Source organism: Python bivittatus, unplaced genomic scaffold, assembly GCF_059951505.1.
Source record: "Python bivittatus isolate LINGU-HERP-01145 unplaced genomic scaffold, Pbiv_v1 ctg000690_np1212, whole genome shotgun sequence".
NCBI lineage: Eukaryota > Metazoa > Chordata > Lepidosauria > Squamata > Pythonidae > Python > Python bivittatus.
In genome coordinates this window covers 659,848-685,626 of record NW_028277096.1, presented here as the reverse complement: position 1 = coordinate 685,626, position 25,779 = coordinate 659,848, and the positions used below count along the sequence as shown (strand labels likewise).

General features: G+C 40.4%; 1 protein-coding gene and 1 long non-coding RNA gene across 2 annotated transcripts in view; one reads left to right on the top strand and one right to left on the bottom strand.

Annotated features, from left to right (window-relative positions):
• The window catches only part of BLK (BLK proto-oncogene, Src family tyrosine kinase), a 37,912-nt gene extending 20,912 nt beyond the window's left edge, over positions 1 to 17,000 (top strand). Inside the window, exons 8-14 of the mRNA XM_025167139.2 lie at positions 4,076 to 4,222; positions 5,359 to 5,511; positions 7,801 to 7,980; positions 8,755 to 8,831; positions 11,829 to 11,979; positions 14,694 to 14,825; positions 16,113 to 17,000. Of these exons, the coding sequence (XP_025022907.1) occupies positions 4,076 to 4,222; positions 5,359 to 5,511; positions 7,801 to 7,980; positions 8,755 to 8,831; positions 11,829 to 11,979; positions 14,694 to 14,825; positions 16,113 to 16,324 (1,052 nt within the window). The 3' untranslated portion in view covers positions 16,325 to 17,000. The remainder of the gene's footprint in view (positions 1 to 4,075; positions 4,223 to 5,358; positions 5,512 to 7,800; positions 7,981 to 8,754; positions 8,832 to 11,828; positions 11,980 to 14,693; positions 14,826 to 16,112) is intronic.
• LOC107326145 (uncharacterized) overlaps positions 1 to 25,779 on the bottom strand; it is a 98,442-nt gene that overhangs the window by 21,828 nt on the left and 50,835 nt on the right. The window lies entirely within an intron of this gene.

Sequence of the window (25,779 nt, the reverse complement as noted above, 5' to 3'; positions counted from 1 at the left end):
TTATCTGACCATTGCCTTGGGTGCGGCACTTCTTCCTCAAGGTTATTCTCACAACCCTTTACAGGTTGACACACTCTCTCACACACACCCCCATTTAATATCTACATGAGGCCATTGGAAGAAGTTATCCATCAGTATTTTGATGATATTCAGCTATATACCTTAACCGAGGCCAACCAAGTGATGCTGTCAACGTCTGACTCTTGTTCCAAGGTCTGGAAGCTGCGAGGGTCTGAACAGAGAGGAAGAGACTCAGGCTCAATTCTACCAGACTGTGGGTGTTTTGACTCCTCCATCCCAGAATTCCAGATAGGGTAGCAGTTTCCCATTCCGGACTGGTGCACAATTTGGGGTTTTTCCTTGACTTGCAGGTCCTGTGCAAAGAGCAGGTGGCAGCTGGGACTAGAAAGGTATCTGCGCAGGTTTATCTTAGGCAGTAGTTGCTCCCATTCTGGGCCTGGGAGGCTCTGCAGAGAGTCACTCATGCTCTGGTCAGCTCATTAATGAATCGTTGCAATGTGCTGAACATGGAGCTGCCCTTGCACTTGGAAGCTTTAGCTGGCCCAGAATGCAGGAGCATGGGCAGTAATGGGTATGTCATAGTATGCCCAGGGAACACTTCTGCTTTGTGAGCTACAATGGTTGCCAGTTAGCTTCCAGGTCCAATTCAAGCTGCCGGTTGCCACCTATAAAGCCCGTCATTTGAGGGGCCATCTGTCTCCAGAACTTTCTGCTCATCCTGTTTGATCTGATTCACTTGCCATGCTCCTGGTCCCATCAATCAAGCAATGTCACCCAGGAAGTTACGGTGCCTGCCTTCTGAAACAACATTCTCCCAGAGCTTTGTATGGCTACTACCTGCCTTTATTTAAAAGGTTGTTAAAAATATGGGTCTTCTCCCAGGACTTGTTATAGTGGGTGGTGAGCTTCTTATAGGACTTTTGTTGTTGAGTTGGATGGTTGCCTCTTTTGGATGTCTTTTGTCTCTTTTCTGCTTTGCTTATAGTTTTGTATTGTTTTTATTGTTGTAAGCTGCCCAGAGTTGGCAGGGAGTGGGACAGCCTTATAAATCTATTTCTCTCCCTCTCCCTCTCTCTCTCTTGGAGAGAAATGAGCATCTATGTTGTGGCAAAATATAGAATGGGTCACTTCTTGATTAACCACTTTCACTTATAATCATAGAATTATAGAGTTGGATCTCAGAGATCATCTGGTTCAACTCCCTGCTTAGTGCAGGATCCATCTGAGCACATCTGGCAGATGACCATCCAGCCTCTGTTTGATCTCACACATGGCAGCCTGCTCCATTGGGTGACAGCTCATCCTGCCAGGAGGCTTCTCCTGATATCCCAGACCTCCTTTCTTCTAATTTGAACCCTCAGTTCCAGTCCTGCCTTCTGGAGCCATAGAGAATAAGTCCACTCCTTTTTCTGTGTAATAATCAGGGGTGTGCTGCTAAATGCTTAAGAACTGGCTCTGCCAGCTCCATTGCCACCACGGTGCCACTCGCCATGGAACAGCTGATTGGTGCACTAGTCATCGAAGCTCACCTCTGCTGTCAATCATCTTGCAAAATTCCAGAAAATTTAACAATTGGCTATCACAAGCTGGCGCAAGCTGGCTCTAGCACACCAGTAGTTATAACCCTTCAGATATTTGAAGATTGCTTGTGATTTCTTCCCCCAGTTGTATTTTCTGTATTGCTAAATATACCTAGATCTTTTAACTATTCTTCATAGGACTTGGTTTCCAGACCTACCACCATCCCTCCTTTGAACTTGCTCCATTTGTCACTGTTCTTTTTATAAATGTGATGCTCAGAATTTAACATGGAGTCTGATCAGGGCAGAGTAAAATGAAACAAATACTTCCTATGATCTGGACTCTGTGCTTCTGTTAATTTGCCTTTTCAGTAGCTGCATCACACTGCTGGCTCGTGTTTAATGTGGTCAGCAAGGATACCTAGATTCCTTTCACATGTACTCCTTCCAAACCAACCTTCCCCATGTAATATTATGCCTTACATTTTTCCTACTCAAATACTGAAGTTCACACTTCTCCCTTTTAAATTCCAGCCTATTCATTTCAGCCCACTGGTCACGCCTGTCTAGATCCTGAAGCCTTTGTAATAACCTAAACCAAATCTGATGACTGACATAAATAATGTTTTAAAAAATAATACTGGCTTAAAAAGTTGTCTGAAATCTTGCACAAAAAAGTTGTCTGAAATCTCACAAAATAAAGTGTCCCCGTGTTATGTCTGTAACCTGCTGTAAACAAGGTCCTAAATGCTGAATCTGAGATCTGGAGAGTTGAGATTTAGTTCCATTCCTGGTATGAAGCCTGATGTGATGTACTTAAGATTGTGGCATTCTTGCATGACAGCTTGGAGGGAGATTGTCAAAATCTTGCAAGTTTTGATAACAGTAAAATGGTGATAAGGCACCCTGCTGCCTTGACCTGAAATGGGGAGAAAAAGAGCCATTTGGTTTAAAAATAACACCATGAAATGGTGGCAAGGTGCATGATGGGATGAGGTGAGTGATCCCACCTGTGAAAAACTGCCGCCTCTCAGATTGAACATTAATAAGGCAACTGCAGAATAGCTACAAAAAGCTCAAATGTCAGGAGAACACAGGAGCATGGCTCCAATCCCACTTCAGCTCAAATACTATGTATAGAGGAACTTTCCTGATTCTTCTCTTAACAAAATGGCTGCTCAAAGGAACAATTGCAGTTAAAACAGCTGGAGCGGACCAGGGAATGTTTGTCCTCTGTTGATTAACTGACCTGAATAATCTCTGATGCTACCTTCTCTTCCCTGCACAGTGATAATGGCTCAGAAATTGCCTCCCTCCTACTGAAAGAAATAAAGCAGCAGAAATGTTACCCAGCATCTTGATGTTACTCTAGCATCTGTATGTTGTAAATAAACATGCACTGGATTTGGCTCAGGTTGGCCACACCAGGCATTTATTGAGACCAATACTTAAGCATTCATCCTATCACCAATCCCTAGATCAGTGTTTCTCAACCTTAGCAACTTTAAGATGAGTGGACTTCAACTTCCAGAATTCTGGAAGTTGAAATCCACTCACCTTAAAGTTGTCAAGGTTGAGAAACACTGCCCTAGATGATCCCTCACTTTCATTGCTGTCCCTTGTTGTTCATCTTCTGGCTCTCAACTAGCAAGCAGTGACAGAAGAAAAGGAAGAAACCCTAAACTCTGCACCTCTTTTATAAGTTGGGCTCTGAGGGAATCATAGTAGTAACAATTGCAAGTCTGGTAGCCCCTTTTTCAACTTAATTTTTTTTTATTAAAAGGCATAAGTTTTTGTGAGCTACAGCTCACTTCATCAGATGTATGGAATGACGTCTCCTTCCCTTCTCCTTCCCTCCCCTTCACCACTCCATGCTTCTGATAAAATCAGCTGTAGCTCACAAAAGCTTACATCTTTTAACACAATTTGTTAAATTGGAAAGGGGACTACAAGACTCCACCTGATTTTCGGCTACCATAGTTAATATCTTCCTACAACATCCAGGAGAAGAAAGAAGAAAAGTTTGCAAAGCTCACTTGACCATAAAGTGTGTTGTTTTGCAAAGGGAGCTGAATTGAAAGTGGTCAGGAGTAGAGGGATTCTGTGTCTTGTGTAGCAACAATCCATCCATGGCCAGCAGTGATTAATTGAGTATTCACATTAAATGACACAAATCAGCGTATAGGTGCATATTTGGGTGGGCTGTATAATGGAGTCAGGCTTCAGGAGAATTTAGCAGATCTCTGGTCTTTCCTTTTCATTGTTCAGTGCTTTGACCCTAGTAATATGAAATCACATCCTGTAGTCTGATGTAGCTAAAAATTCAAGAGCAGTTTCCCCCTTCTGGCATCCTCCAGACAAGTTGGGACTGGAATTCCCAAAATGCCGCACTTACTGGGAGTTCTAAAATTTGCTGCCCCAGCCTATCTGGAAGGTGCATGTTGGAATAGCCACCTCTACGGTAGACTGCTCCTTCTGATGGCACAACTTCAGCACTAACAAATAATTCCCATTCTTGTTTTTTCTTGTTCCAGGCACCTTTTCACTTTCCATTAGAGACATTTCTTCCCAAGGGGACGTTGTCAAGCATTACAAAATCTGCACTATGGACCAAGGGGGATACTACATCTGCCCCTGGATTACATTTCCTTCTCTGCAGAAGCTTGTCAAGCATTATTCCAGTAAGAATACTTCTGAAATGTGTCAGGTTCATATTTAACAAGACATAAAGCAGAGACTATCCCATAGAAGCAGAACAGCTTGCAATACAAGCCAGCTCAGATTTTCCAAAATCAATGAATTCAAGAGTTGAGATGGCCAATTTCAGCACATTAAAAAAAAAAAAATTGTATGGATGTTATTTTTTTTTAAAATTGCCTTTTATTAGATATTTAAAAACACAGTCAAGAAAAAAAACAGAAAAAGATAAATAGCACATAAAATTGGATAAAATTCAGTAAAAAAAATGTGTTTGTAATTTAGGTCTACCTAGTTATCAATATAATATGAATTGTAAATCAAAATAAGAGATTGCAGTAAATTCTGTCTAATCTAAGAAATCTATCCTTGTTTAACAAATCAAACCAAGACTTAAATGTTAAAATCTTATGTTAAGAGAAACTCAAATTTTGTATGCAGTAGAAGCCTATACATAGAATTATAGTCCAAAAATAATTTCATCTTGTACTGAATTCTGTATCAGATTTGTTTTTCAGATACCAGGTTATTTTTAACATTGTCCCGTACTCCCAAAACTTACTTTGCTATTCTGCTTCCACCACTATCAACGGTGGTGGAAATCCAAACCCATCAGTGCTGTCCCAAACACAGTGCTTGTTATTACAAAGACTGCAGTGAGGATAGGACTGAGAAGCTGATATACTTGGGATTGGTGTCTTTCACATATGCATCCTACCTGCATGAGAAAGGTCACTAGAGAGCAGCAGACTTGAATAATTCCTGTTCCCATGGTATACAGCATGGAGCAAGTGATCTCTCATGATGCTGCTGCTTCCATGCATTTTTCCCCATTATATACTATTTGGGTACCAGGGTACTACCATTAACATTTCTGAGAGGATCAAAAGCTTTAGTGGCCAAGATGATGATGCAAAATGTAAAATTCTCTGCTTGTCTTGATTTTTTCCCCTACCTTCAGGAAAAGGATCTGGAGGTTCCCTTCTTTCTTAACTTGGGGAGAGAGGAGGCTTTTCCAACCTCAAAATAACAGGAAACTCTGCAACTGATTTTTGTTATCTCATTCTCTGAAAATGTACCTTTGGTTTGTTCTACTTCCCCTTTGTGTCACCCTGCCTAGTTAATGAGAATGGTTTGTGCCAGAGGCTAAGATATCCATGCAAGCCTCTGACTCCACAAATACCCTGGGCTGCTGATGAATGGGAAATCCCACGAGACTCCATAAAACTCATCAAGAAGTTAGGAGCAGGCCAGTTTGGTGAGGTGTGGATGGGTAAGTCAAGCTGGATACTTAACCTGCATGACTTCTTTAGATCCCTTATTTGCTCATTTGTATTTTATACTTACTCCTTTTACTTCTACACTTTCTCTAAAACATCTAATTAAAAGAGAAAGAAAAAAACTTGGTATTGCCCTTCCCAGGGAAACATAAATCACTCCATGTGTGAGCTTTTGCCTTGCAGCTGAAGGCTATGATATGCAAAGAGGAAGTAATGTACTGTATGAAGATAGAGATAATTGGTTTCCATTCGGTTTCAACTTTATAAAGCCCTTACAAAAAAATGGCAAAATTATGACATTCAAATGCAATCCATTTAAGAACATTAAAAGAATGCTACTGGATCAGGCCAAGGCCCCTTCTAATCCACCTTCTACATCACACAGGCCAGTCAGCTACACTTAAGAAGCTTACAGAGAAAATCAATAATCCTCTTCTGGTGTTGCTCCCTATCAGTTGTATTTAAGGCCTGCTTTCTTTGATTTTGGAAGTACTGCATAGTTTCTTTTGAATCTGAGTATTTTTAGGACTTTTCCCCACTTGTAAGTCACAAGGATATCTGGGCGGGAGTTAACAAGTCAAAATGGCAGAAGTACCTGTATAGTTGAAACCACACTTCTTTTCTGCATATGTCACATGTGCAACACATTTTAAAAAGGGCAGGGCTTCAACTACATAATCACAAACACCATTTTCACTATTTTTACCACCACCACACTGGTGGACACCTCTGGCAACCCTTTTTTTTCCTACTGTGCCCCCATGATGTTGTGTCCTCTTCCCCCAACCCATGTGTAAGACAGCTTCAAATCATCTTTAGCTGTTCTAGTGTTAAAGTGTGTTAGACATTTTCTTCCAACAATACTCAAGGGCAGCCAAGGTGTATATAATATGTTAGGATTTGTCACCCAAATCCTTCTTTGGAGGAAGTCAAGTAATTACAGTGACTTGAATGAGAGAATGAGATGGTCAATTTTGCACTGGTGTAATGGTCAGGGGCCTGAAGGATGGATGGAGAACTCTTCAGCTCATCAGTGGGAAAAAGTGCTTAGTATTGGCTATGTCCCTGCAAGTTGCGGCAAATAGGGAGGGATCATCATCCATTGTGGTAGAACTGAAGGCAGAACTGATGTGATGGAGTGATTAAGATATCGGAATGGGATCAGGGAATCCTAGTTCAAGTCCATTTTCAGCAGTGGAAGCTAAATGGGTGACTTTGGGCCAACCTATCTCATAGGATTGCAGTTATGAAAACAAGTGGGGTAGGAGGGTGATGTATACCACAAGTTATCTGTGGGACCACTCTCCCTGAAGGTATCTGCCCTTTCTACCATACTGGATAGAGTAGGCATGCTCCAGGTCCCTTCCCTTAAATGTTGCCATCAAGTGGGAGCTAGGAAGCATGCCTTTTCCATGGCAGCCCTTGCCCTATGGAAACCCTCCCCTTGAGATCCAGCAAGCCCCACCCTCTTAACTTCCAGAAGGCCATAAAGAGCTGTCTCTTCTCCCAAGCACTGGGATAAGGTGTGGTTGGACCTTGAAGATAGTAGTGTTGGTTACATCAAAGGAGATTGGTTGTGGCACCAGGTTTTTATTTTTGCTTTAATTGCTTTTTGCTTTTATTGTTTTTATATTGTTTGGTTTTATACAACTGTTGTGAGCCATCCAGGGTTCTGTTTCTTAAGATGGGTTGCCATTTAAATCTTTTAAATAAATAGATCATCCTGAATTTCTTGAGGAAAGGTGGGATATAAATCTAACAAGCAAACAAAATAAGGCCTCAATTTCAATCCTTAGCATTTTTGGTTAAAGGAAAGAGAATCAGATAGTAAGTGGTGGGAAAGATCCTGATCAGCCACAGCCAGTTGTAATAAATATTGCTGTGCTAAAGTCACAAGTAGTCTGGCCTGATATACGGTCACACCCTCAATTCCAGAACCTTGCTGTACATTCAAAAGAAAGGTTCCTAATGAGGCAAATGTAGCCCACAGAGTCTTTTCCTCTTTGGGGAGTGTATGATTCCCTGTCCACTTTTAAAACTACCCATGGTTTAAAAAGTCCTTCCCCTTCCCCAGTTTTTCTTCTGTTTCCCATGAAAACTTGACGGAAGCTATGCCACTCTTTATTCAGTGGTTTGCTCCCAAGTGGTGGCAGTGCAGATTTGAGGTGTTCTGGGACCTGCTGATTCTAGGTTTGTGGGCCACCATTTGCCCACAGGCCTAGTTGTGTTTTACAGAACATTACCTGATAGTCATTAATTTCCCCGCAAATGTTCTCCTGCAGGCTATTTCAAGAATAACGTGAAGGTGGCAGTCAAGACTTTAAAAGAAGGCAGCATGTCCCCTGAGGCGTTTTTGGCAGAGGCCAACTTGATGAAGAGACTTCAACATAACAAGTTGGTTCAGTTGCATGCCGTGGTGACCCAGGAGCCAATTTACATCATAACGGAATACATGACCAACGGTAAATATGTCTTCTTAATCATTCTGATGGATCTCTATCAATGCTATAGATCTGAACTAAGCAGGCCAAATCTGATTGTAGGGGGGTTTTGCCAAGCATTTGTGATTTGCTTAAAGAGCCTCAAATACTTGGACTAGTCTTCTTTCCTGCTCTTTCAGCAAAGGATCACAATAAAAGCAACTATCAAGGTAAATCTATATGCTATTGTTGCAGAGGGAAAATTGCCACAAAGAGAACATGGCTGTAATTCTTCCATCCTTACTTTTCTTAGGTTGTACTTTGGGTACAGGAACTCTGATGCTAATAGAGCTTCTCTCTGGGGAAAGCAGCAAGTCCTTCCTCCTCCAACTTTTCTCCTTTTTTTTCCTCCTCCAGCCACTTCCTGGAATCTGGGGGCATTTCTTGAGGGAGGGGCTGAGTAATATTGACAGTATATTACTGTAGCTAGCCCAAGGCTCTGCCATAGGCAGGCTACACTGACAGTAAATCCATTCACATATATACACAAAATCTGATTGAAAAATCACTGAATTTGAAAGTATTCTAAGAGGTCATCCAGCCCAATTCCCAATCTAGTAATATGTGTAACAACATCACATAAAATCTGATTTAAAAAATCACTGGTTAAGTTATATGATTCTTCCCTTGGCAAGAATCACAGCCTAAAGCTGAACACAGATATCAACTGAAAACTGATTAGACTAATAAAGTATTCTTACATCCACCTTTATGATTATTTGTTTGAATTTTTTAATTTTTTTTTTTTTTGGACAGGATGCTTGCTGGATTTCTTGACCACCAAGCAAGGGAAGAATCTGTCTGTTCCAAAATTAATAGATTTCTCTGCTCAGGTAAATTATTTGATACCCTAAAACCATGATGGTGCAAAGTCTTGGCATTTTCTGAACCTGAAAGTTATATTGTATTAGGATCCCCAGTCACCATCAATCTACTTTTTTCAAAAGAGGGAAAAGAGATGTGTGATAGCAGGGAAAAAAGGTAGCACAGGGAGAAGCAGAAGGGCAGCAGACAGAGGAGAGGGGACGGGAGGAGAGGAGAGGAGAAGAGAGGAGAAGAGGAGGCAGAAACAGATGGGATAACAGGAACTGAAGAGGTAGCAAAGAAAACCAAAACAGAGACAAAAAGGGTGCCAGAGAAAAGCCAAAGAAAGAGGAAAAGAAGAGGTATCTGAGAGACAAAGAAACAGAGAGACTGAAGGGGTGGCTGAGAATGACACTGCCAAATTAAAGCACTGCTCTTGGGTAGGCAGGAAGTATACTGGCATAGAATTTGCTATCCCCTATGTCAATCCTTATCCTTATCCTGTCCATCCTGTGTTTGGGCAGGCTGCTGAATGGTGGAAAAATGACTTCATGAAAGCAAGGCATGTGAAGCAAAATGGTGGCTTTGCTACCCTCTCCTTTTCCAAGTGTCACAAATCATACAAATTTAATAATTTGTATAAAAATAAATAAAATCATCTACCAGTCATGACCGTACTGCAGGGATGAGGCTTGGGGAAGTGGCAGGTTTTGACCAGTGGCTTCACTTGTGCTGTCTGCTGGACCACCCACAAGAGAACACATGTTGTGCTCTTTCAAAACTCTGCACTTCCACAAGCCTGCTGGAGAAATTTGTGGAGATGCAGAGTTTTGAAAGCGTGCTAAATCCATACTGTTGGACAACTCAGTACCTCCTCCAGCCCACTAAACATAACATTTCTCCTGATCTACCATGCTCTCACCAGAATCTAGATCTTTTAAAACATAAAAGCTCTTCAGTGGGCTTGCTGAGGTGCTGGATTTTCAAAGACCATAGTCTTCTATTTTACTATGTTTAATTCTCTTGGCATCTCTATAAGTCTGCTGAACACAAATAGCTGCCCCACAGCTGCACATAGCTGTTTCAGTGGGAAGGGGGAAAGGAATGGCAGTGGAGGAAAGTGCCTGGGGACTGAAGGGAAGAAAGCATGGGAGCACCAGTCTAAAGCGGCAACAGACACTAAATTGATCCCCCCTGTACTGCCAACATGATGGGCAGCAAAGCATGTCAGATTTGACATAATTTGAAACTACCACAAGTTCTTCTTGGCTTAAGGAGAAAACACTGGCCCTGGTACAACCAAGGAGAACTTAAGGGTGTCACTTGGAAGAGCTGAAGACAAGATGAATGCAACATCTTGAGGACAAGGAACAGTAAAGATGATGCCACAGGATGTTTGTAGTATGATTAGATGTAAGTGGGGAATAGCTCAAAGACAGAAATGACAGACATACAGAACAGGTAGTAGAGAAAGAGAAAGAGAGAAATGGAAAGAGTTGCCAAGAGAGTCAAAATGAGAGAATGTGAAGGAGTAACTGAGGAAGACAAAAAAAGCAGAAGAAGAGAGAGAGAAAAAAACAGCAGGAGTAATAAAAAGAGACACAGAGAGGCAACAGATGCAAGCCTTTACTTCTTCTGGCTTGTTTCCTGACCACCACTGCCATGTAATTCCCAGCAGATAATCCCTGAGGGAATGTGACTGTCAGCCCCCCAAAAAGGTTCCCTGGCTATGGTGTCATATTTGAAGATTCAGGCTCAATTTTCTCCCTACCCTACCATGACACTCACCGAATGGCCACGGAGAGGTCACTATCTCAAAGCCTGACGTGCCTGACAACATTGTGGTGAAGACTGAATGTAGAAGAAGCCCACCCAATACCTTGAGCCCTTTGCGTGAAATATCAAAATACATATTGGTTGTGCTGCCAGTTCATCTCAAATTGTTTCACAAAATACCTGCATCATAAATGCAGCACACAGCAGGAGCATCTGGCTACCAAACATAGGTCAAGTAGCAAACGTCATCACAACAGTATGGTTTGTATAAACAGGCCCCAGGCACATCCAGTGATGACCCCTTATTTCTACATGAAAGTTAAAATTAGAAAGCATTTTGTCCTGTGGTCAACCCCACTAGCACATTCATGGGGAAACCAGGGTGTCGCCTTGATCACATAGACATCAGGACAGGAAATGACACCCTTCTGGTGGCTTCATTTTCCACTGAGGTGAGCAGCATTTGAACTAAAAGCAAATCAGCTTAAGCATATCACATAGTTATGGAAAGTATGTTTTCATATCCTTTTTGAAACTCTGTGAAAGTTAATAAGTGTAAAAAAAAAACCCTAACAAATCTCTATGGAAGAGAAAATGTAGTGTCCCTTTAGTCAGAAGAAAATAAAACAAGATAGCCATGAAGGTGAGTAGAACATCTGGGCTATACACTTTGTTTACTGGCAGGAAAGTCCGGGATTGCATCTTAGTTGCTGATACAGTAGAGTCACTCAAGAGCTCACTTTCAATAAGATGCCTAGCTTAGCAAGACCAAAAAATGACTAGGATTGTACCTAATGTTCATTTCCAGAAGCAGCAAGCAAAGCGAAAAGGCTGTTACTTTTTGGAATTCACTGTTACAATGCAACTTTCCAATTTTTTAAAAGAAGTGTTTTCCCCAAATGAGTCGGTTAAGGACAATGGCACTCAAAAATGTATGTTAGGGAATGCAATGAAAGGAAGGGGGAAGGGCTTGCAAAACTGCATGAGAAAAAAATGGGTATAAAAATACATCCTTTAGTCACAACAATGGGTTTGAATTTTCATATGGACTTTGTAATGGCAAATTTGCAAGCTGATGAAGAAATGTGATGGAACCAACTTGCAAAAAATAAAAAAAAATGCCAGAAACAGAAATGTGTGGCTTTCTTTATCCCTTACCAAACTCAGAAACTCTGCCCTCCCATTGAGCAGGGAAATCTTTGATCACTTCACCACCAGGTATGTTCAGCTGTTGTCCTTATCTCTCCTAGATTGCTGAAGGGATGGCATACATTGAGAGAATGAACTCCATCCACAGAGACCTCAGAGCAGCCAACATTCTGGTCTCAGAGTCCCTTTGCTGCAAAGTTGCTGATTTTGGCCTGGCTAGAATCATAGAAAATGAATATCTTGCACAAGAAGGTCAGTGAAGCTTTGTGGTAAGAGAGATAGAATTGTGGGTCATCTTCCACTGAACAAGAGAAGTCTGGAGGTAAAAGATGTGCTCCTTCACACACAAAAATTATTACCTCAGTAGTATTTCCATGGCTCAGGCTCCGTGCCCTTAGCAATATAACTGCACTTTTGACCTCGGACAGTCTGCAAAAGAATACTGTCCGGTTCCAATCACAGGAAAACAGTACAAATAAAGGGCTATTGTTCTCTGCTCCCCAAATTCATTGAGGTATATATGCACACATTCATTCATTCTGGGATTTTTGAACATACAAACACATGCACTCCTAATTTTCTGAAGCTTCTCATTTTCTTCCATATGTCCATCTCTCCCTGTGCTTTGAGATGAGCTCTGAGGCCTGGTTTTGTATTAGGACTGTGCTCCAGCTTGGATCATGCCCATACGTGATGTGGAATGGAGCAACTTCTTCTCTCATTCAAGTAGGACAGGAGTATCTAATTTGAAATCTCCCCAGTGCAAATTTTTCCATAGGGCTCTGCCTCTAATATGGAGTTTAAAGCTGCTAAAATGAAAGGCTGGGGATAGAGTGATTTTTAAAGCACGTTGGGTTTGCTCAGAAAGCATGTCTTGAGGGGAAGGGAATTGATTTATAAACTGTCTCATTCCAAAGCTCTGTGAGGTATACAAACAAAATCACAATACAATTCAAATAATAATTCAATAAAATACAAAATAAATCACTAAAGAATATTATCAGTGGGACAGATTTTACTTTGGCTGTTAATCTCCAAAGTCCTACCAAACAGCCAGGTGTTAACCATTCTCCAGAAGGCTGTAAGAGTGGGGAGATTCTTCCCTTGGTGGGTAAACTGTTCCAAAGGAGGAGAAAGCCGCTGAGAAGGCTCACCTCCGGGCTCCTTCCCATCATATCTGTGAAAGAGCAGGCTGCAAGCTGGGAATCCTCCCAGATTCATGACTCCTGCTGGAACAACAGATGGGCAGAGGCCTCAGTCAAGAGGGCTTTGCCAATTGCCCTTCAATCTTACCTAGAACTTGATGCACTGAATGCGATCGCCCACACTTAAGTCAACCTTGCCATTGAATTATTACAATTTCCTCTACATGGGACTGCCCTTGAATACCGCCTGGAAATTTCAGCTGGTACAGAATGGAGCTGCCCAGATACTCACTGGACAATCATGGTATTGTCACAAAATGCCATTGCTATGGGAGCTGCCCTGGCTACCAGTTTATTTCTGAGTGTAAGTCAAGGTGCTGGTTATCTGTATAAAGCCCTACATGGCTTAGAACCTGGATATCTTAAATAAAGTCTGCCTCCCTCCCTGACCCAGAGAATTTCTGTCCCATTTTTGTCCCACTAATAGGCAGAGTGTATTTTTAAGTAACTTAGTTAATCTGAAAAAGATTATAGGAGAGGGGAAGTGGGGCTTGATCAAACTGGTATGGCAAAGGATTACTGGAAGCTCTGTGAATGCTTAGAAATATTCTGAGTGTTTGCTATAGTCAAAAGACATTGAAACAGCCTAGATATGTAGACAGAAAGTCAAACTGTTTCTATTTATCCATCCCTCCATCTGTCCTGTCCTGTCCTGTCCTGTCCTATCCTATCCTATCCTATCCTATCCTATCCTATCCTATCCTATCCTATCCTATCCTATCCTATCCTATCCTATCCTATCCTATCCATCATTATTATATACTGCTTAGGTATCTGGTACATGAGAGGCAATATTCAAATATGCTAGTAAATAAAATCAGATATCTCTTAGCCCAACCATTCCCCTATCCATAGTGTTAGAAACAGCTGAGGTTTGAAAAAAGAACATCTCCCCCTTTATCTGATGCCCTGTACCTATCCCTCTTTCTGCAGGCCAATAATGCAATATTACTTGAGGAGTAGCATTTGGATAGAATGCAGATATGCCAAATCTAGTGCATGTAACCTCAACTTAAGTTAAGCTCAACTTAACTCCTAAATTTTATCTGAGATAGATAGATGATAGATAGATAGATAGATAGATAGATAGATAGATAGATAGATAGATAGATGATAGAGAAAGAAAGAAAGAAAGAAAGAAAGAGAAAGAAAGAAAGAAAGAAAGAAAGAAAGAAAGAAAGAAAGAAAGAAAGAAAGAAAGAAAGAAAGAAAGAAAGAAAGAAAGACAGCCTTCGAGTCAGTGTTGACTCCTGGTGACTGCCTGGACAAGTCCCTGCAGTTTTCTTGGCAATATTTCAGAAGTAGTCTGCCATTGCCTGCTTCCTAGGGCTGAAAGAGAGTGACTGGCCCAAGGTCACCCAGCTGGTTTTGTGCCTAAGGCAGGACTAGAACTCACGGTCTCCCGATTTCTAGCCTGATGCCTTAACCACTGCACCAACCTGGCTCTGTTATATTGGCTGAACTAAATATAACCTGGCTCTGTTATATTGGCTGAACTAAATAGGCCAATGCATAAATAAAATTACCACCTAGGACTACTTTCAATGCTGAACTTCTCCACACCCCCAAGTAGTAGTTAGTGTCAGGGAACTGGGTCCAGTGTTCCTGGTCTGACATATTTACTGTACATTCTTCTTTGTACTCCCACACCACGGAGGAATCTACCTTATCCAGTTTAAGCAAAGAGACTCAAAAGTGATATTCAGAGCCAAATCCTGCTGGGAGGTTGTTTTTCATTTTAAATGTCTTTTTTAACGGCAGGTGCCAAATTTCCTATCAAATGGACAGCACCAGAGGCAATTAACTATGGACTTTTCACAATCAAATCTGATGTCTGGTCCTTTGGAATTCTTCTCACTGAAATTATCACCTATGGACAGACTCCCTATCCAGGTAAGGCAGGCTGCAATCTAACACCCTTCACTGCATTGAGCCAACGCTTCTCTCTGATTCCTCCAGTAAGGGTGAAAGCTCAGAAGGGACATTATTAGGCCAATTGTTCAGCCCCAGTACCGGGCAGCTTCTCATCATTGTAAGTACACTTCAAGTGAGTCAAATTTACTAATTTACTAATTCAGACTCAACTGTGTTTGAGTTTGACTCCATCAGGTTCTAATTCTTTATTTTTAAGCAGTTCATCAGCTTCTTTTTTTCATGAAACAGGTGGGACATGCATGCATTTGCAAAGTTGAATGGGAAACAGAAGCAGAAGTTAATAAATAACTGTAACTATCACCACCAACACACACACACACACACACTGAAACCTTAACGCTGCCTTATATGTCGTCCAGATTTTTAAAAAAGGCATGGGATTTGCTAGATATGCCACAATCTTATGTGGAATTGAAACTGATTTAGAGGAAAGAATGTATACTTCCTATGCCATACATTCTATAGAAAACCCATATAAAGATTTCACAGATGAATCTGAGGCCTAGTCATATACTGCAGCCAGCCTTCCCCAATCTAATGCACTCAGTTGTGTTGTGTTCCAAGCTTTTGTTAATCCTAGTCACCCTGACCAATGGCACTTTATACTGGCTAATGCAAAATGTTTATACCCAAACATCTCATAGAAACTGTGAAAATGAGAATCTGCCTTATTGCAAATTGTTGATAAGTCCAACTGCCTTGCTACTGTTTGTTTCAAAGGACAGGAGCTGTGCAGAATTCCGGCCAGATTCCAGATGGAATTTTGGACCTTCAGCACAGAAGGCCAATGTATTCCCAGAGAACTTTAGTTTTCCCCCAAAGACCTTATTGAATTTCATTTCCTAGCCCATTTTTCAAACAGTGACTTCTTACTGAGTTGCCAAAACTGAGTTGTTGACAGTTTACTGGAAAGATTCACACCAAGTCAGAAGGTCTAGGCTTGCCCTAGCAAAATCTCAATCTAAGTTGAAAGCCTATTTCATCCTTTCTTTTGAGTTTGATGGGCAGCAGCACTCTAGTCTCTGGATAACTGAAACTTTTTACTGCCCAACAAGATGCAGCAATTGGTAACAGTTTTCAGAAACCTACAGAGAAGTTGTTCACAGAGTTCTTGCTCAAGCAGCTCTAGACAATCTTATTTCCTCTTCTAGTTGACTGCTGTTCTCTTCCCACCTGAAGGTGTATCTTCTTGTACATGTATATGGTTTATGTATGGTTTAATTTTTTTCCTTTTCTTCCCCATAGCTATGATGAATCATGATGTTATCAGACATCTAGAACAGGGCTACCGGATGCCCCGTCCAGAATCCTGCCCCTCTGAACTCTATGCAATAATGTTAAAATGTTGGAAGAACAACCCAGAAGAAAGACCTACGTTTGAATACCTCCAGTTTGCTCTTGAAGACTTTTATACAGCCACAGAAAGACAGTATGAACCTGAGCCCACTACTACCTGACCCATGTTCATCAAAGTTGAAGGCATTTTTCTTTTCTTTTTTTAATCACAGCATGAAATAGTTGGGGAGAATTTCCTCTTAGTTGGACTTTGCAAAGTTGTTCCCAGTCATTTGAGAAGGAAAGACATATCCATCTCTGAAGCCATATTCACTGCTTGTCCTTGCCTGGCTCTGGTCCCCCCACCCCCCAAGTGAACAATGTAAGCCATGAAGGCTGGGGTTAGAATCAAGAAAAAGAAAGAATGTGTGACAAGGAGCAGGGTCTCACTCTTTTACCCATGCTTCCCAAACCCATGTCCATGTCCACATCAATTTATCTCAAACTGTATGTTTTGCACTATGAGAAAGAATCCAAAGTAATGGTGTAAGGATTGTTCAGTCCAGTTGAAATCATTGTTTCCATTCAGATTGTCCTTGGAAACAGAATTGACCATTCAAATCAAACTGGAAAATCAAACTTATTCACTTCAATGTTGCAGCTCATTCACCAGATACATGGAGTGGCTAAACTGAAGTAGGATTGAAATTGGAATGAGGTGGGGGGGGGAGTGGGGGAGACAGGTGATTATGCATATGAGATTACATGTGAGACAGATTATAAATGCCATATCAATGAACAATTGCAATGTCTTTAAAAAATCTGTGTCCATTAATTCTTTTCTGCAAAGTCTGGCCTGTTTGTCCTACACAGAATCTAGAGGGGCACTGCTGGCAGAAACCAGAACCTCTAGGCCAAAGCTTTGCACAGCCCTAGTCCTAAGCAAATGCATCTATGTCCAGGGAGATGTCTTCTATTTGACTCAAATGTGTCCATAAACAGCACATTCTTGCTAGTACCAGAGCTCCTGAGGAATGTGTTTAGCAGATCATGTCAGCTTTGGGAGCATTTATTTTTATTTATTTCAAGATTTATAACATAAACACACAATAAATCAAAAGGAAGAAAAAACAAAGCATACGCAATGGGCAAGGTCCTGGTTGGTATTAAGACCCCAAACAGGACACCATTGTAATGAGATGGATAATTCTCGGAAGAGTTTATAGCGTTTGGATCCAGATTTAGTTTATACATAGGGTAAATATATTACGACTCACTGTACTTCATAGATCCAAGAAACCCCAAACAATGTCTCTAGGCATATGCTATTAGCAGTAATCTATTAATGTACAATTGTACTTCATTAGTTTCATTTGCTCTATTGGAATTTAGTCAAACTGAAATATTTTGCTGTGTGATTCCCACCGTTATATAGCCATTGAAAGTTAAAGTGCTTGTGGATTGTAAATGTAACGCAGCATGGAAATCCACTTGGCAGGGACTGTGATGCCTCTGAGAATGAGTGAAAAAGCTCTTTTTTCTCTTCCTTTTGTCCCCCACCTATGGATGCCAACAATTTCAGGGAAGAGAGTCAGGAATGAAGGCATGGAAAGATGGGGAGCTGTTTCTTATTAAGTCAAAACCTTGGTCCATCTAATCTATATCGCCTGGTGCCTAGTTTTCTTTTGCAGGAGTGTCAGGGAGAAATGGACAGTCTTTGCTAGCATATGGAAGTGTTAAAGGCAGAACCTGAGAAATGCATATCATACATCTGCTCTCTCACTGAGCGCAGCCTTCTCTTTTCCTCTATGGCTGGGAAACCCCCGTCCAGGAATCAATCCAGTGGCTTCATGAAATCAATGTTCTCTCCATGGGTAGCCTCCATCTGGCAGATTCCAGTGCAGATTTGCTGCTCCTGCACCTTCTGCCAGCTGGTTAACTGGCTGAGTTGGTGTTCAGGTTGTCATGCAAATTCAAAGAACCGTGTGTGCAAGTGGGTGTACAAACAGCTGCCAATGCCCAATTCAACACAATCTGTGTGGGCTGTAGCTAAGGAGGAAGTAGAGTCATGTGTAGCTGCTCATGCACCAAGGTGTGAAATTGAGACTTGGAATGAGCATAATGAATATGGGTGGCTGAGTGGTTAGCCCATCGATTTCAGACCCACAAATGAAAGTGCTGAAGTTTAATGGTATACTCTTTCCCTACAAGCCCATGTAGCTCACAGCATATTAAATAAATCGCAGTGAACGCCATGTAGCAACTGAAAAACATTGGTCTGGTTGTCATCTCTCAGGCTAACCTGCCTCACAGGTTATTAGGAGCAAAACATTGGCTTAAGATGCAGTTGTGATAACTAGTGAATAAATTTACATGATGCATTTAAACTCTCCCTTTAAAGAATTACAACATATGAAAAGTAGACATCGAATATGCACAAAAGCATGTGCCAATAATATGTTGGTGATGGAAGGTTAGGAAGCAGCACTGATGAGCAGGAAAATGAAATGTAGAATTGGAAGGGTCTTGGGTAAGATTATTATGTCCTCACCCCATTGCTGAGTGGTAGTGTGCTCCACCCATCCTTCAGCTGGCATAAAACTATATTGGCATGGAATCGGCTGTCCCATTGCTGGTTCCTCTCCTGCCTGGGTTCCCCAGTCATTGCAATGCCCTGATATCCCTCCCAATGGGGGACAAAGACTAATACATTTTATACTTCCTGAGACTGCTCTTGGACAGTGTCAGAATATAGGGCAAAATTGACCCCTTATGGACTTTTTGGGTAAAAGTGAAAAAAAAATGAACTTGTGATTTATGGTTTTGATGATTAGACATGCTAGATTATAGAAAGAAGAGAGTCATGATGTAACTTTAGAGAGAAAGGTTAAATATAATTGTATTTATAACTGCTGTGAAGAATATTGGAAGCTACTTCTTCATACCTTTATATTTTTCTTTATATATTTTTCTTTTCTTTTTCTGCTTTCTTCTATTTTCTTTTTTATTGCACTTTTAAGTTTTTCTGTTATTTCTCTTTTTCTTCTTCATTTTCTCTGTTCTGATTTAGTTTGTATTAGTTCTTACTACTGTTTGTACGTATGTATGTATGTATGTATGTATGTGTATATATATATATATATATATATATATATATTAAATTTTATATATATATAAAAATAAATAAAGAATATGAGGCAAAATGCAATACAACTAGGGTTAGCTTAGGCTGACTCATTCATGGGCTGGGAATTAGATGAAGACAATCTGACTTGTACAACACACTAGCCTGAGATAAAATGGACTGAGGTTGCTGGTAGTTCAACATGTAGGAATTCAGCCATCATCTTAACCTGTTGTATGAAACAGGCTACCATATTTATCTGAGCATAACAAGTCATGGGAACACAGCAATTCTGTTTTGCTAACCTGAGTTTAGACTTTAATCTGTTGTGTGTCTCTAGCTATTTGTGATTACTGATAGAGGAAATAGATTATTTTGAACAATAAATAGGTATTATTGGTTACAATGCCCTAATACATGATTTATTTTTTTTAAGAAGTACCAAAATATTCAGACTTTTTGTACACTTTCTGTCAATTGTATCTTATATCCTCCTCTCCCCTTGGGTTCCAATGCTACTGAATCTTATTTTGGGTTGATTTACAGAGAGAGAAGAATCTACTCCATGGCTGCTAAGAGTATATTCTCTCTGCTTACTATGATTTTTGGAGGAAGGGGGTTGATCCTAAATTGGAGCCTTCCCCTCCCAAAACTAACATTTCATGATATACCTCAAGGTTTCCTCCAAACATTGTCAAATGCCTCCCCAGCTATCCAGATGCATCTTGGTTTACATAATTAATGAAAGATTTAAGAATAGTGACTGGTCACTTGATCAGAAGACAATACTTTGGAGAATGGAGTTGGGAACAGAAGTGACAAAGCCGCTGGGTGGCTAAAGATTGCTGGCAGGAGAACTTGACATGGCATTTCATGCATTGAGTGATGGACCATATAGTTTTGAAAGCTATGATTTGCTGTAATGGCATTATGCCACTAAATATTAGGGTCCTTCTTGGGCCAAAACACCCTTAAAACCAAATGATTAAATCAAAGTGGTCAGTGCTTTCCATCAAAACACCAGTTCAGAGCAATTGTACCTCTCTGAAGCAGAAAGTCAAAGGGATTTCTTTGAGCACAGAGGCCCACTTCCAATAGACTAAAACAGCCATTTGGATCAAATCAGCCCATTCTGATATTGCAATTTGAGCCATCAAGGTGGAATTACTCAGTTTTCTACAACCATCCAGATCAGGCAATCCCTTGAGATGCAGCAGCGTCAGGTAGGCGGATTAAATTCCACATCTAAAGGATAATTTCAGCGTTTTGACCTTCTCTGATCTCCCTTCAGTATTTTGAAAGACAACAGATAAATAGAACCTAAATATACAAACACAGCATCCCTGTCATCCTGATCCTCACCGTTATTTATTACTGAATATCTGTATTTATTAGGTGGATACAGAGGGCAAAGAACTGGATAGACCCTGCCTGCAGGATTAAGGTTTTTGTTTTTGTTTTTTTTGTTTTTATTTATTTATTTTTTGTGATACCAAATAAAAAAATAACAAGCAAGGAAAGGGAAAGCAAGTGAATTCAGGTTCCAATGACTGATGTTATCTGATCTTAATAGGGTTACTGATTTATTTAAACTGTTTAAAGTGACAAGTGACTCCCTTGTCATTACATTCACACATACCTCCACAAACTATAGTTCTGCTATCCTGGGCAACTGGCAACTGCAGCCAAGTGTTCTTTCTAGGGGGTAATGTCAAAAGCCATTTTTCTGCATCTTTTCCTGCTGTGGACGTTGATGGATCATCTCACAACTGGCTGAAATAGAAACATTCTGTTCAGTCAGTGATGGTACGTGTGAGTACCTGTGACTGTAATATAGGCATATGGTCCACCGGTTAATCCACCAAAGATGGATTTAGTGGATTCAGCTCTGAATTAAACTGATTCAAACTCACAAATCTGCTTTTGTATTTTCCTGCTGCAGAACTTGGGAGAGGCTTCCCAAGGAAGGAGGGATAAGGCAAAAAGATAAAAATGTGTTGTTCTTCCAGTTGACCACGTGGTGTCTCCCTCCTCTCAATTACCTGGCTTGGACGAAAGGAACGCTAAGATGGCCTTTTAGAAAGAACTTTAAATAGATGGTGTGTAAAAGACGTTCAAGTCCCTTCCAAAAAGCAGTTCTTTAATGCGTTAAATGTTTAAGAACTTTTAAAATATGTGTTACTTTTCCGTTTGAAAAGGAAATGTCCTTTTCAACCATTAAATGCTCTTAACAATCTATATTATTAAAATGTATAAACGTGAAGTTAGCAATAATAGTGACTACTTCTTACTCTCTCTGTGTAACTATTTTGTGTCCTGAACTGATAAGGCTAACACTAGGAAATTGAAAAAAACAAACGAACAACAGTGTTGAAAAAAGGTAAGGACAAACCATATCCGTATGATTGCTAGGAAAACTACACGGAGATGTCGATTTTATCACCAGGAGTTGAGCTCAGTTTGAAGGAGATTTTAAGTGAAAGCCAAAAAGCCATTAAGATTCCCATAGCAAAACAATCTAATACTAATAAAAAGAGTGGCAATTAATATCATCTAAACAGTGAGTGGATGGATTCACACACGGTGACAGGCTAAGCTAAAATGGGTTTAGGTAGATTGTGGTTTTTAAAGGTTTTTCAAAAATAGATAACAAGCTGGGATTTTCTCCTCACAGATTAACATTGATATAAATGCCAATATGTTTATGGGGAAGATAAATGCAAACATTATTATTATGTCAAGATGTTATTAGAGGGCTTTGCAAATTAATACCTTCAACGTGCTTTGTCTTCATTGAGCTAGGGGTGCAGCAAAGAGGATAACCTTACATAACTGAAAAGAAAGTCACTGATTTTAAGCAATGGGTCCATGATATGAGCCTGTTATCTATTTTTGAAGGCTTTGTGCTCTAAAATGAGAAGGTGGGAGATTATGTTTTGCTTTGCTGGCTAGATTTAATTATAAGCTCAGTGACTTCAGTTTTATATGGATCTTTTCTTTTTTGTTAATTGGGGGTCTTGGATGCTTCATTTATTTAACCACTATAATATACTTTGGGGTATTTTTATTGTCACTATTCAGTGTAGACTTTTTTCTTTTGTATTTCACTATTTTAACAACGACATAGATATATAGAAACAGATATAGATAGATGATATAGATATAGATATAGATATACACACATAACCTTCAAGATATTTCAAGCAGATTGATAGATTATTAAGAGCATTTTTATGGAAAAGACAAATCCCTAGATCAGTGTTTCTCCATCTTGGCAGCTTTAAGATGTGTGGACTTCATGCTGGCTGGGGAATTTTGGGAGTTGAAGTCCACACATCTTAAAGATGCCGAGGTTGAGAAACACTGCCATAGATGTTTCATATGGGTGTATGAGATGTCATGATTTAGAGGGGGAAAGGTAGCACATGTCACAATGTCACAATCCTGCTTTCATCATTCTGCCCCTCTCCACCCCCCGCCCCACAGATGCCACTATTCATGGACTATTAGGGCTATTAATATTTTGCCAGTCAAGTTTTTAATTCATTGGAGTGATTGCAAGAGGAATATGGATTTCCTAAAACTGTGGAATGGCACCATTTGATCCAGATGTCATAGTGGCATCTAAAACTTCTGAGTTACTGTCAATACTAAAATATGTTTTGGACAATTCCACATTGATGGTATTTTAAATAGGCAATTAAAGAGTGTTATTAAGGTGGATAATGATATTTAGTATGTTTCCTACAATTCTGAGATTAATCTAACAAGAATTTTTTTATGTTTATTGGACACCTCTGAATGTTTAAAAAGGGTTGGTCGTCAACTTCATAATGCAGAAGTAAAAATGATGCAAAGGCATTTACACATTCTGATGTAGTATCCATAAGTTTCCTAATATGGTTCTGGGAACAGTAATGTGTTTTAAAGATGTGCATGTGGTTTTGAATTATACACTAAATATTAGACTTTCCCATCATATAAAAAACCATGAATTACTGAGGAAGAGGCATAGCAAAACATATTTTTGGAAACACAGTGCTACTCCAGATATACAGGCTTGGATTGACTATACATCTTCAGTTTCTGTTTATGAACTGGCTCTATCAGTGTAATGGAAAGGCCGAACTTCATTACTCCTTGTGGACAAGGTTTAATGCTTTATTTAAAAAGTGAGTGGCGTCTTTTTGTTTTGTTTTGGGCCTTAGGTGTTTTTTTTTTTTTTTTACTATTTCTTTTTCTTTTCTATACCTCTTTTTCCCCTTGGGGATAGCCCTGGAAGTATACCAACCATTTTGGGTTCCATATAGTGAACCCTGGCTTTTGGATACAGAATTACAAAGATCTCCATCTAGGCTTTTGACCCAATCACATTGCCTCAGATCATATATGTGTATATATTAAATTCCAGCTTTCATGTCTGGCTGGGAATAGCTGACTAGCTTAAGTATTTGTGGAGTGCATTAATGAATTCCCCATTATGAAGAAGAGGCGTGTGTAATTCCAGATTGTTTAATAACCTGATTGTATTTGGCTATGGAGATATCACATTTCAAGGCTCTGGGATTGGGACTGGGAATCATGTGTGGCTGTCCAGATAGCGCTCTGTTCCAAGCATATCTCATCCTCATTCACATTGGCTGAGACTGCTGGGCAATGTAGTTCAGCAAAATGTGAAGGCCCAATTGTTCATCACACCTGCCCCAGAAGTTCAAGAATTATTCTGATATTTTCATACCTTTTCCCATGAACAAGTAAGTACCCAACGGTTTTATTGGAAGCATGGTAACAAGGATGGCAACCTAATACCTTCCAGATATTTTCAGGTGAAAACCTATACAAGATCTTCTCATTGATCAAGGTGAATGGAACTCAAGAAAGCTGTAGCCCACAGGATGTGGAAAGCACCAGATCGCCTACTCCCCACCCCACCCTGCATTGTCATATTCCCTTATGTTTCTATCTTTTGAACCCTCGCAACCAGCTAATATTTTACATTCATCCCCCTTCCTTGTATCCTTCAGACTGCATACTAGGTGGTCCTCAGGGCCATCACAGGATTTGCTTCCCTTTTGATAAAGCAGAGGTTGAAGAGGTCACTTGGAGGTCAAACCCTGGGCATATATTACTCATCTCTGGACACAATGGACTTCAGGAGTAGCTACATCCAAGGCCAGTTACACTCTGATCTTTCATAACCTGGTGGCAGCTTGTATAAACTGTCTTCTCCTTGATGTGACTGTGATTTCACCTTGTAATTGATTACCTCCTCCCCCACCAATGTCCTGGACTTCCTCTCTTTCCTTTGGGTTTTCACTCCATCCAGCTTCATCAACCTTCTGAGAGCCACACTAACGAATAGCAATGTTAGGCTCTGTGCCTGAGACTGCATATCCTTGTGCTAAACTGAAAGGTGTAGTGTGATGGTACGCAACTTCCAACAGCTTGAAGCCTATACCCAGTCCTGCATGGCATGTCATGGGCTGCAGTCTAAAAGGTGGTAGGCCAAGGACCCCAATTTTTTAGTTTTTTCAGCATTCTTTGGGATACAATGGTGCCTTATATTTCTGCAGAACTTAAGGCATCCTTTTTGCCCTGCAACCTCTCCCCCTACAAATCTTCCACAACAACAACAAAGGCCATATTTGAACAAAAGGCCACTTGGGGAGAGGAGCAAAAGGATTAATAGGAGCCCATACTTTTTGTACCCAGAATATCCTGTATAGTTGTCATCACTTGAACAGAAATAGTTTATAAGAATTCTCCAAGTTAAAGTCTTGCATGATTATCAATCTTGGACAGGGCAGGTGGGTGAAGAAAAATTGTGAGGTATGTTCAGTATGTTTTCCATATATCCATCATCATATTTCCCAATAGGATTTTTTTTCTAGGAAAGCCCAAAACAGTTTCCATGAAGAAACCTTTTGGTTTATCCCCAGCAATTGAAATCAAAAATATATTGCATTCAAGCAAGAGGGTAATTTTCTCTAAGAGACCTACATCCCATGAAACTTCAGTGCATTTCACAGCTTTTGTATTAAGAATAAGCACTAGAACGCTGTTCATTCTCTCCCATGCCATACACAATAGCAACTATTTCATATTCTTTTGATCTTGTTTGGATTGTCTTTTTTTTTTTTTTTTGGCTAATGGTCACTGAGATAATTTAGTCATCTAAAATAAAAATGTATGGCTGCAGAATAGGGAAGAAAGCCAGATAAAGTCAGTGACATCATCAGTACCAGCCAATTGGAGAGGCTGACAATCTGCTACTACTCTGGAACTTGTAGAGAATGGCCTTTTCCAAGCTGGAGCCCTTTGGATATGTTGGGACTTCAGTTCCCAGAATTCCCAGTCAGCCTGATCGTGCTAGCTGCTAGCCCCAGCACATCTGGAGGGCATCAGATTGGGGAAGCGTGGTGCAGAATAACAAGGCAAGACACAAAGCTATGCCTCCATTGCAGCCATGCCACTCACTGTCTGTAGGTTTGGGGAATGCTCCCATCTGTGCAA